Genomic DNA, 13,422 nt, shown 5'->3' with positions numbered 1-13,422 from the left:
GACGTATACAATTCCAGCCTGATTAATGTTGTACAAGACAGCAAAGGCCAGTCATTCTCAGACAAATCACAAACTCTGTCACAAGTTATAAAAATCAGGCTTCATTAGGTATGTGTTTGACAGAATGACTTTATTATAGTGATATCTTGCCATGCTGAGTGTCAAACACAATGTGATACTCAAGATTTAAGTGGCAGCATCAGAAGATAATCTTAATTTGTGTCATCTCTCTTTAAATATATTTTTAAAAGGCTGTACTTGAAAAGAATGCTAATATCAAAACATTGTTTTAGCGATAAATAACAATTTACTCAAATTCTAAATTACTAAGTATTTTAATTAATTTATAAAACATATATCTAATTAATTAACCCTTAATCATATTTCAGAACACATTACATAAGAAATGCTGTAGCACTTTACAATTGACATTAAGTTTATATAATTATTTTACAATAAACCTTGATGTCTTTAATAAAATGTTATGCTGTTATTGTTCATAATTAGTTAATCTACAGACTTTCTGACCAGATTCTGAAGTGTTGGTCAGACTCGTTGCACCCTATTACACCACAGAGAATAACCTTCTATCAATTTTATAATGTAACATGAATGAAAATCATTGTAAATGTGAACACAAGAAAACCTGACATAAAAAATATATGTTATTAACATTTTCTGTATCTAGTGATCCACAAGTGATTTTAGTTCATTTAAGGTTATGAACTGCTGCCTTATGGGACGTTGATCTCTGTAGTTAAAAATTCAACTTTTCAAGTTCAAGTTTAACAAAGTGACTTTTAATGACTTTTTAATAATGTATAAGAGAATTAATTCTGTAAAATAACAGAAAATGTAATATTACAAGGTTTATGTACTGCAACAACATAGGCTCATTCTGAAAACGTAGCCCTACAGTATATACACATTTCTGGATATCACAAATTATGTAGTCAGAGGAACAATTGGCTACATTTCGTCTTTAAAACAACGTTGGTATGTCCTTTTTGTGCTTAGTAGCTGACCACTCCATGTGGACGGCTTTTCCGCTGTTACCAGTTTGTCCAGTAGCTCGCCGCGTACATTGGAGGATTTGAGACGCAGAGCAGAGTTGACTGTGATGAGTGAAGTCCGGTGAAGAACAATTCCAGAAAGTAGGTAAGGCAAAAAAAAGCCAAAAAATAAAACAGACAAGTAAATAACAGGGTGAGAACGTGGTAAAATCTGAAAACGTGGTAAAAATCAGGCTGCCGCGAGGTCTTTTCTTTTTCTTGATTGCTTTTGAAAACACCTTTGGTTGGGTTTAGGGAAGTGGGTGGGCGCTGGTCAATCAGTGCGTTTTAAAACACTATCACTTGGGTTTAGGGGAAAGGTGTGGGTGGGGTCGGGTTGATTGGCCGACAGCGACCTCTGGTAGATTTACAAGACAACAGCAGGGAAAAATAAAAATACGGAAAACTACTCATTTACATTTAACATTTACATTTTTTTACAGTGCAGCAGCAACAGAATCAAACACAATTACATGCAAATGTGATCATTTAATCTTCCCACAGAAGTACAGAAATGCTACAGAAACTCAGACTAGGCCACAGATACCAGTTATTAAAAAGTAAAAATTTCATACCTCTTTCCATACAGTGTGAGCTATAAGTTAGGCAGGGTTCTAGATTACCTCTAGGGTAAATCTTTAATGAAAGTCGGACCATCTGCTTCCACCTTCCACCAAAGCCCCGCCCCTACTCAATACTGTGTTTCAGTTTGAAGTACATACTTGAATAAAAGTCTCAGCAACTTCTGATTCACACAGATTTAACATGTGTATTTTCTGATCAGATTGCAAATGCAAATGGGGTCCATGATGTTTTGATTTGTATTTGGAGATGCTCTTCTGAAGACCTCTGCTCAATTGGTTATATGAGTATTGTTGTCATTCAGCTCTGACCTAAAATAAGGCAGGTTTGCCAACAGCACTGCCACTTATACATATCAGCAGTTTCAGAAAGTCTCAGACCAGCCTATTTGGCATCCACAACCATGCCACATCCAAAATCATTCAAATCTATGGTTTCTATATTTCTGTTTTGAGGTCTACTAATGAGCGGATGAGGGAAATCAGGCATGCTGGATCTATAATTTGTTTAAACCTGGTCATTTCTTCTTCTTCTTTTTTTTTATTGGATTGCAAAAACACATTTGAGGAGAATTTAAATCTGATTGGTCAAACTAGAGATGATCTTTTTATGGTGGAAATGAAAATGTCTATATTTCCATTGGAAAACCTGTAACTCTAATTTGGTCATGTGAAACAATCAATTAGCAGCTTCGTTAATCACATAGTCTCCTTTGTGGGAACTGCCATAGAGGCATCGTTAGCATTAGCTGTTATGCTTTTTAGGCTAATCATTTCAGACTTGGCTTCAATAAGCTTTGGGTTTAAATCATATCAGAAGGTGGTCTGGGACACATTCCAGATGAAACTGGACAGGTCTAAATGCATGTGGTTGTTAAAGCATGGGTTATATTACATATAGTCAGATATATGGTGTCAACATGTAACACACAACACCCCAGATGAGAGTTTGGGATGCTTATAACACATGTTTAATGTAGCCTGTAAAGACAGTAATCGTGGCGCCAGCCCTCCTTGTGTGAGCTCATAGATATATACACTAGACATCGCATACTGACTCTGAGCATGCGTCAATAGCGCCGCCATATTTGTACAGTGCTCCCAGGACAAAAGTCATTCCACCGCATGAGTCAAGACTAAAGCCAATCTGAAGATGCTGGACTTTTGCGCTGTGTACAGGTGTAGTAACGAGTAAACAAAGAAAACAAAGCATAAAGGCATTACATAAGTAAGATTTAGTTTTTTTACGTTTTTCTCTGTTACAAACTATTGTGCTAAACAAGTCACGTTATTCTTGATAATACAGACGCTTACTGCATTCACCATGAAGCAAAGTTGCAACAAGTTGCACTAAATTCTAGGCTTATGCTATAGATTTTGTACAAAAACAGCAAACAATGTAAATGAAACACGACAACAAGACGCTGCGGTGCCAGAAACTGGTATTATTGTCGTAAGTTCACAAACGTTTTTGTAGTAACGTATAAGGCTGCCTGATAACATAACAGTGCCTGTGCCTCAATGTTCATATGTTCCACTCTAAATTATTGAATATTACAAATGTTATATACCATTTAGATCAGAAAGGTGTGCACATTGAGATGCAGGGATATCGATGGTTCACACGAGTTGTTCATAATGGAGATTCATTCACAAACGAATCTCTTCCTCCGTTATAATTAAAAGTGAAAGCGGGAGAGGAGGTGTGTTTCAGGACATGGATTAGATAAAATTTAACAGGGAGGGATGATAATACCCTTCCAAGCAGACAAACACATGTTCTTTGTCGCAATGCCCATGCAGTCACTTATCCATCGATGTAGAAAAGTAATGTAAAATGATCATTTTTATACGACTTAGTCCCTTTATTAATCTGGGGTCGCCCCAGCGGACTGAACCGCCAACTTATCCAGCACATGTTTCATGCAGCGGATGCCCCTCCAGCTGCAATCCATCTCTGGGAAACACCCATACACACTCATTCACACTCATACACTACGGACAATTTAGCCTACTCAATTCACCTGTACCACATGTCTTTGGACTGTGGGGGAAACCAGAGCACAGGGAGGAAACCCACGCGAACATAGGGAGAACATACAAACTCCACACAGAAATGCCAACTGACCCAGCCGAGGCTCGAACCAGCGACCTTCTTGCTGTGAGGTGACAGCACTACCTACTGCGCCACTGCATCGCCATGATAATTTTCGTCATTAAAAAAAAAAAAATTGCATACTGACCACCAGGAAAACTCCCGATCATAGATATACGTATATATTTATATATATATGTATGTGTATATATATATATATATATGGCTCCAGATGTCCAGTCCTCCACTGCACCACGGCCCTACATTCATTTCAAAGGAGCGCTACCCTGTACTAAAATGGCAGCTCTGTTGACACATTTCTTTCAATAGACAACAACAGTGTAGGCGACATCTAATGTAAATATCTATGGTGTGAGCCTCCTGCATTCAAACATAACTCACGCTTCTGTAAAAAAGCAACAATTAAATATAATCTGGTGAATGTGATGTTTCTGTTGATGTTATCCGTTACAAGAACAGATTTACAACGCTTCAGCCTGAGACATATTTATATGGTCAAATGTAAATGGAACCCTTATCACAAATTGGATAGATTTTCACAAATTGAACAAACTGGGTAGATCGGATTTCAACCAGAGAAAATTGACCAGGTGAAAACAAGCCTTTGAATCACCTTTTTCTGTTGCTCGGTTTGAACTTCAGAATGTCACATTGACCACATCTGCATGCTTAAAAACATTAAGTTGCTGCTTGTGCATGTGATCATCTAATAAAAAAATACATTAAAAATCAGGTTAAGAGGCATTGCTTATAAAGTGGCTGTTGAGTGTAGCATCTAATGCAGGGGTGCCCAAACTCTGTCCTGGAGGGCCGATGCGAGACAGTGGCACTCAGGGACCAAGTGGTGGTCTAATTAATCTAATGAGTATAAATTTCAGTCCAAACAACAAACAAAATAATCTTACTGACCCAATCTTTTGATGCTGTTTATTCACTGATCTCTTTTTCGCCTTTTGTCTGTTTTTTGATCTCCCTATTATGTTTTTAGGTTCCACCTTGTTCCACTTGTCTGCTCATTCTCATGTTCCCGCTCTGTGATAATGCTACATGTGGTGTTGCTGGCCATACAGGTGGAGATGCTAGTCTCTGTACTGGCTCCAGTTTCTGCACTAGTTATTGTCCCAGTGCTGATAGTTTCTATGCTCCCAATGTGACCACAGCAATCACAGGCTTTACTCTGGCATGGAAAGAAACGTGGCATCTCCTTGTAGAGCTCTTTGCAGCGCAAGCCAAACACCACAGGGCTCAGAGACTGCACAAAACTGAAGAGGATGAAAATTGAAATTGCCACAGGGAGCGTCTCCTGGCGCCGGGATATAATGATGAGTGAGGGCAAGATGTGCAGGCTCATCTGCAGGCTGTGGATGAGAATGGTGCAGCGACCCTTACTGTTGGACCGTGTGAAATGACCAGCACGTCTGCCTTCCACGTAAATAGCAACATAGCTTATGATTATGAGGAGCACCATCAGTAACAGCATCACAACAGCACTGGCTATGCAAGCAGTGCCTTCCAAAGCTGTAGAGCACTCTGTGTCCAAACCAACCACGTAGTCCCATGGAAAGCGCAAACAGGCTAAGATGGTGAACAATACTGGGTTGAGCAAAGCGAGAAGACATGCCACCAGCATGACCCAACGGTGGAAACGCTGGACCAGAATGGGGTAACGGAGTGGCATGCAAATGGACAGACAGGTGCTGATGGACATTAATGTGAGAGTGATCATCAGACCTCGTGCCATCACCACCTGCAGGTCAAAAAGGATCCAGCAGATGATTCGAGACACCGGCCAATGTAGGCTGCGGAGACCGTGCACAACTGCACCCATGATGTTAAAACCAGCCACGCAGATGCAGTGTTGACACAACAGGACGTACCGTGGGTTCTGCCGCAGATGCTGGCTGTGCTGCACTGTTGCAGTAATGAGGCAAGTGAAGAGACCGGTGACTATGAAAGCAGCAAAATGGACAAATGCTTTTACAGTTTCCAAAAGCTTGTTGCTTTTAGCTAGATTGGAGTTAGTATACCCTGAGGAAATGAAAAAGACAAAAATATTTCATTTACATAATATTAGTAAAATCTGATTTGAAAAATCTGAAGTCTACAAAAGCAGATGATGTTGGGTTCAAGAATACATGAACGCATTAAGTAGAATTCCACTCACCTGCTTGAAGCTCAAAAGCCAAATCCATCTGATCGCTGGTATTAGTCATTTTTGATCAATCAATTGTTGCTAAAGCTTGATTAATAAATCATATTTCATTTTAAAATCCCCTCTGGACGCTCTATCTCGACCCGTTTGGATCTGAAATGAACAGTTTTGTCAAACAGCCGCCCTCCTTGTGGTCCTTGTCATTCTTATTCACAGATGGCTTGAGTGATTCTCACCTGCATCTGTCACAGAATCTCAGGTTTCCAACACCCCCCCCCCCAACACACAGTCTTTTTCTGTTTTTCTTTTTTCTGCAATAGTAATCAACTGAACATATGAGGAGTGTTTTAAGCATCTGCTCATAAATAACAAAATGCTCGTTATCTCAAGCATACTGTTATTTATAATGATCAATGATAGCTGTGATAATGCAGCTCTTCTCCAGGGGGCTGTCAATATTTGAGATATGATTGGGGTTGGAGGGCTTATATAGTTTGAAGACTAATTATTGTTACCACTCAGTTGGCTGTGGAGAAGCTATGAGCTGAAATAAGCAAAATAATTAGATTTTTTTTTTAAATATATATTTTATACATTTTTTTCCAAGATGTATATAATTTTTTTAAATATAATATATTAATAATTCTAAAGTATTTTTATTGATTTTTAGCTGAAATTGTTTAACTTGGGTGATTCCTAGAGGAGGATCTCTAATGCATTTTCTTACCATGCCTTTGAGAGACATTTTAAGTGTAATGATGATTAGCTGGTACAAGAAACTGAACATTATTTTCAATATTATTACCTTTGATTTTCAGTCTCAGCATTCTGTCTTTGAATTGTCAAAGTCTGTCTTCTTATTGTATAATAATCTAATGTGCCGATGTGCTGTTCTATAATAAAGAGGAAGGATGAGTATGTCAAAATAATACCTGAGCTAATCCTGGATTTTTTAACCTATAAAAAAAGGACAATTTAATTTAGGTGTCTTTTATATAATCTCTTATATATAATCTCTTATACTCTCAGAGTAAGACAACTGTGAACACACTTGCCAAGAACGGCTTGCTAAGGTCGTGGACTAAAGGTAATAATGTAGTAACCCAGCAAACGATTTTGTGTTCAATAGACGTCTAATAGACATCTAAATCTAGAAAGAATTTAAAAAAAGATGTCTAATAGATGTCTAAAGATAGCCGTCTTGGCTAAAACAAGGTTAAATTTGGGCTGTCAGTGAAAGTCTAATAGACATTTAAGAATAGCCCAAAACTAGACTAGTCCTAGACAGACTGTATATGTGTAGTCATTCATTTCTGTTTATTTGATGACTAGTCTAGTTTTGCTCTATTCTTAGACGTCTATTAGATTGTCACTGACAGCCCAAATTTAGCCTTGTTTTAGCCAAGACGACTATGTTTAGATGTCTATTAGACATCTATTAGACACAAACAATTTATTTAAAAACAATTCTTTCTGGGAAATAATGTTCAGTTTCTTGCATGGACCGAACTTTTCACTTTATAAGACCTCAATGTATCATCTGCAGTCACAGGTATTACTTCTGTTTTGTCTGTATGTTTTTGACTCTCAAAGTGCTGGTATCATTGACTTACATTTTATGGACCACCAAGGACCATGGTTTCAGGGAAAATCATCTTGACCTGTGGGTGATTAAATAGCTCATTTAATTTTTTGGTGAACTGTCTCTTTAAGAAACTTGACTAAAACATTTTTTTATCCCTATTGATTTTAGTAAATAATTAAATAATAATTCAGATATTTCAATATTTTTTACAATTATTTTATGGAAACTGTTGTACACAAATATTGGCATCTGCACGGGACAATACTGTTGTAGTGTGTGAGGTATGTTGTCAAGTAGAAAAATTGTCATGCTTGTATTATAAAAGTCTCTGAATTGCTTGGCTGTGAAATGATCCAAAAATTTGAAATAGGAGAAAAATGTGTAACATTTGCAGATGCATACATACAGTAGATATATAAAGTACACAGTGAAACCGCCATGCATTAGTCAAAAAATTTTGTTCTACTTCTACCAAGAAATCTTTTTAGACAAAAAAAAAAAAGCTTTGAATAGGGCCTTCAACCAATTACTCCGAGGCTACTGAAGAGGAACTGGGCTCATCTTTATCCTCACAGGACTGATTGTCCTTCTGCTTCCGGCGGCTAATCTGCATCTGCAGCTGCAGCTTGTTGGTGAAGAAAATTGTCTTCCAGCCAACCTCCTTAGCTAAAGCCTCCACTGTTGGAGTCACGGTGTCACAATGCTTCCTCACTGTCTGCTCCCAGAACTCCTCAGAGTTACAAAGCTGGAGGGAAAATAATCAGTTAAGAGCACATACACTTCAATGTGACCATTCAACATTCATACAAAAGGTCAATTCAAATGTAAAACTGATTTGAAGATTTTTCTGCTTCTGACATTTTATTTAAAGCATCTTCATGGGCATCTTAATGTATCCATTTATGTTATTTCCTACGTGTAAACATAGTGTGGAATAATGTATGTCGGGATGTTTTTTTAGCAATTTGATACTGCAAAGTTACATACAGCTTCTTTGCTGACTTTTTTTTTATTTGGGGCTAAGGTAAGGAGAAAGTATTGAACACTGGCAGGCTGCATTTGTTCGTGATGTAAATTTGTAAATGTATAATTTGTATAAATAATACAAAAAACGTATTAATTTAAAAAACTTACAAACTGCAGCTTTAAATATCACATTTGAAACCAGAATGACATTTGGTCTTACCTCTCTAAATTTACGGCAGGTGCGTGAAAGAACTGAAATGTTTTCAAGGTCCAGGTATCCCATGATTTTGAAAAGTAAAGCGTTGGGGAGACGGGCAATGAAATCATAGTATCCCTGACATAAATTTTTGGAGTACTGCAAGATATGAGGACCAAATACCATGGCCACTTGATCTGAATGAAAAAGAACAGATTATTTAGTTTATAGTTGAGTTTTTAATGTATACTAAAAAAGCACAGTAATGTTAGCACAAGCCTAGCACAGGGATATTCAATTTTTCACATGCCAGAGATATGATTATCCATCTGAAAATGTTCTATTCTGTATTTTCTCAAATAAAGAGTAATTTTATATGGTGAAAGACTTTAAATCTCTCTAAATTATAAGAAAATATTTAGATTCTGTAAAAGAATTACATTTCCCCCTACTCATATATAGTACAGTATCTATACATTTATTTATAATGCTCTTATATATATATATTCATTCATTCATTTTTTTCGGCTTAGTCCCTTTATTAATCTGGGGTCGCTACAGCGGAATGAACCGCCAACTTATCCAGCACGATTTACGTAAAGGATTCCCTTCCGGCTGCAATCCATCACTGGGAAGCATCCAAACACACTCATTAACACACATACACTACGGACAATTTAGCCTTCCCAATTCACCTATACTGCATGTTTTTGGACTTGTGGAGGAAACCAGAGTACCCAGAGGAAACCCACGCCAACACGGAGAGAACATGCAAACTCCACACAGAAATGACAGCTGACCCAGCCGGGGCTAGAACCAGCTACCTTCTTGCTGTGAGGTGATTGGGCCACCCACTGCGCCACCGTGGTGCCCATATATATATACACATTTGACGTCAGAATTATTAGCCACTGTTTATTTTTCAGCACATTTCTAAACATACTAGTTTTAATAACTCATTCCTGATAACTGATTTGTTTTATCTTTGCCATGAAGACAGTAAATAATATTTGACTAGATATTTTTCAAGACACTTCTATACAGCTTAAAGTGACATTTAAAGGCTTAACTAGGTTAATTAGGTTAACTAGGCAAGTTAGGGTAATTAGACAAGCTATTGTATAGTGATGGTTTGTTCTGTAGACTATCGAAAAAATATATAGCTGAAAGGGGCTAATAATTTTGACCTTAAAATGGATTTTAAAAAATTAAAAACTGCTTTTATTCCAGCCGAAATAAAACAAATAAAGACTTTCTCCAGAAGAAAAACTATTATCAGACATACTGTGAAAATTTCATTACTCTGTTAAACATCATATATATATATATATATATATATATATATATATATATATATATATATATATATATATATATAATTTGTATTTATTTACTTATTTTAATACAATTTTGGGTAATTTATTTGCTAAAAACTTAATCTTTACTGCATTCATTACTTTATAATTGCTAAAAAAAGTCATTTTGGTAAACATTTGTCTTTACTATAACACTTCTTTTTCAGGCATTTCCATGTACTCCCTAGTACTCTATATTGTGGATCCCTGTTTTAAAACTCATGGCCAAGCCTAAATATGTCTGAAAAACATACTTTGCAGGCGGTTGTCTTCTAGGAAGTCTTCATGTGTTTCTCTCAGCTGTCCAGGTGGTGCATTCTTGCAGTCTAATCTCAAAGAAATCTTCCACCAGCTCCAGATAACCTGAAGTGAAGGGTGTCTATCATTACGATTATGACGAGACAAATAAAAATAAAATAAGTTTTTGTAATGGCAGCAGTTATTATAATGGTTGTTGTAATGTCACTTTGTGGAATATTTCCTTTACACTTAAAAGGGTTTAAAGAAAATATATTCCACTCAATATTTACGCTCAAGCGGTTCTAAACCTTTGTGAGTTCATTTTTTCCTTGTTAAACATAAATTAGATATTTCAAAAAATGTTAGAAACGTTTAACCATTGGGTCCCATTGTAGGAAAAACAAATATACTATGTAATACTTTAGTCCAAAGGTGTCAAACTCAGTTTCTGGAGGGCGGCAGCTTTGCACAGTGTAGCTTTAACCCTATTTAAACACACCTGATCAAAATAATTGAGTCCTTCAGCCTTGTTTGAAACCTACAGGTAAGCGTGTTGAAGCAGGGTTGGAACTAAAACGTGTTTGGCTGCGGCCCTCCAGGAACTGTTTGATACCCCTGTTTTAGTCAAGGGTTATCGGTTTCCAAACATTTTTCAAAATATCTTCTTTTACGTTCAACACAAGAAAGAAACTCAAACATGTTTATGACAGGTTATGGGTGAGTAACGTCAAACAATGACAGAATTCGCAGTTTTGAGTGTTTAAGTGAACTGTCCCTTTAAAGCTAGCTAACGTAATTAAAGTTTACAGCGAAAGTCTACAATCCTGGACTTGATATGTTGTACACAGTGTTGTAATGCTGTCATACAAACACTTTAACTACACCGGCAACATCTGTGACTAAAACTGGACCCGGGTGAACACGTTAATGATACAAACAGCAATCTTTGGTCATAAAGCTGCCGCAAAAGTAACGCACTGCAGTTTACAATACATCTAAAAATCACTAGACAAACCTCAGACTTCATTATGGCAAAGTGAAAATAGTCCTTCATGGGTGCAGGACCTTGTCCACTGATCTCAAACAGAGTTTCTCCAAGCAAACTCGCCATTCCCGCTCGGACACCGTTGACGCGTTGCCAGGACAACAGACTCCACAGGCTACGTCATCTTCTTATTTTTCAGAGTGAAAGATCATCTTCATCTCACGCTGAGCCTGTGTTGCTATTATGGGCCTTTTAATAAGGCCTTTAAAGGAAATAAAACACACTTGAAAGTGTTTCTTTTATAGTACGTTATTAATTTGTGTCTGAAGATTGCAATATATTTAAAGGATAGCAGCGTTTATGCAACAAACTTCATACTGTACATTTTTATTCATATATAAGCTATGTTCTTAAGGTTTTTTTTTTTTTACTGAGGGGCATATTCATTTATATTAATTCAATTTCCCTTATTATATTATTATATAATTGTTCTAAGCTTTTTGAACTATGGAGTAAAGGGAAAAAAATAATTCATGAGAAAATCAAACAAACCTGGCCATTCATTTGTATCAGAATGTTGTGCTGGAAATATAAAGCAAATTAATATATGTCTGATTTTCATACTTAGTCTAAACAACATTTTAGGAAACGTGAAGGGTGTTACAAAATGCAATTTGTAATGTGATATATATATTTTTTTTGCCTATTCACTTGAAGTTCTGCCTCAACATAATGAACTCGACACTTGCTTTTTTTAGAGGAATGTTTTTACGAAACAGAGGCACACTGGCAATATGTGGAAAAGATAGTCTTGTATGGCAATGGAAGTTTAGTCTAAATTGTCATATATAAAAATATAACAACTTGGAGCAAGTCACATGCTCTATCTATCGGTGTTTTAGAATTTTTTAATGAATGATGTTGCAGAGACACAGAAATAAATGAATAAATGTATATGATCATTAATGTTCTATTTATGAACTTGCTAAATTCATCAATTATGATTTTTTTTAAAGAAAATGTTAATGACTATTCATGCAAGAACAGTTGGTGAATCAAAAATGAAAAAGCATCTGTCATTCAGCATGTGCATGCTAATTCAGTTCGTTCCGTCCATCTGCTTTTTATTTGCTACAATATGGATCAAACATATTCACTTATTTTGCAAGTTATTATTTATATCCATTCTAACACGAGAACTTGACTTTAAATATAGAAAAATGTGGTTTGAAAATTATGGCCCCTAAAAATTTAACCATGTTTTGTAGTGCCGATTACTATTCTTTTATCAGCAAATCCCACGGCTACACTAGAGTTGCTGTAGCACAATCATGTTAAACATGGGTTGTACACGACCGGTGAAAAGTTTGGGGTCAGTTTTAATTAGTTTTTATGTTTTCCCCATTTTTTTTTATTTTTGTTTGGAACAGAAATTGTTTTGTTCATCAAGGTGGCATTAATTAAGTATAATTTTTTTTTAAATTTTCATTAAAATATTAAATAACTGCTTTCTTATTGTATGTAGTTTCTATTATTACTCCAGTCATTATTGCTTTTATTACTATTACCATTATTAATAATAATTATTAATTTTTTTAATATTAGAGTTGTTTTTGAAGGATCACGTGACTCTGAAGACTGGAGTAATGAAGCTTAATATTCATCTTTAAAATCTATGTAGTAAATTATTAAATTAAATTATAAAGGGACTAAGCCGAAAATAAAATGAATGAATAAATAAACTACTTTTAAACAGTTATTTTATAATGCAATAACACTTCACAATTTTACAATTTGTACTGCATTTTTGATTAAATAAATGCAGCCTTGGTGTGCAGGAGAAGCTTATTTCAAAACATTTTAAAAATCCTACTGACCCCAACTTTTGACTGATAGTGTATGGATAAAACAATTGTGGTAAAGCCATAAAACTTCCAAATTACAGACCCGTCCATATTCTTCAACAGGTCACATATCTTTTGCCAATTTTTTAAATATGAAGCCATTTTACACAAGATTTTTTCAAGATTTTCCAAAAGAAGAGTGATGAATAATAATATGTAATCTAATGTAACAAAACTTCAAAAAAACTCATAGATATTGCCATCTGTTCATATTGTTTCCCCTTTCTTTCACAAATGGCAAAATAAACAAATTAATAAAGAAAACGATAATATAAATGCTTAAAGAACTG

The 13,422-nt window shown here is 35.9% G+C and overlaps 3 protein-coding genes across 3 annotated transcripts in view; all 3 read right to left on the bottom strand.

The window, feature by feature from the left end:
* LOC130242337 (uncharacterized) overlaps window positions 1-13,422 on the bottom strand; it is a 136,005-nt gene that overhangs the window by 58,986 nt on the left and 63,597 nt on the right. The gene's annotated exons all lie outside the window — the stretch shown is intronic.
* Window positions 4,726-5,962, bottom strand: LOC130234738 (olfactory receptor 2T11). Its single transcript, XM_056465028.1, has 2 exons — window positions 5,914-5,962; window positions 4,726-5,777 (listed from the first exon to the last, which is right to left on the bottom strand). Exons 1-2 carry the CDS (start codon window positions 5,960-5,962, stop codon window positions 4,726-4,728), a joined length of 1,101 nt encoding a protein of 366 aa, XP_056321003.1.
* fbxo36b (F-box protein 36b) lies at window positions 7,926-11,370 on the bottom strand. The gene is made up of 4 exons (XM_056474441.1): window positions 11,259-11,370; window positions 10,258-10,366; window positions 8,673-8,845; window positions 7,926-8,231 (listed from the first exon to the last, which is right to left on the bottom strand). The coding sequence occupies exons 1-4, from the start codon at window positions 11,352-11,354 to the stop codon at window positions 8,013-8,015; spliced, it is 597 nt and encodes a 198-aa protein (XP_056330416.1). The 5' UTR covers window positions 11,355-11,370; the 3' UTR covers window positions 7,926-8,012.

Source organism: Danio aesculapii, chromosome 2, assembly GCF_903798145.1.
Source record: "Danio aesculapii chromosome 2, fDanAes4.1, whole genome shotgun sequence".
Lineage (NCBI taxonomy): Eukaryota > Metazoa > Chordata > Actinopteri > Cypriniformes > Danionidae > Danio > Danio aesculapii.
This window is presented reverse-complemented; position numbering and strand designations above follow the sequence as displayed.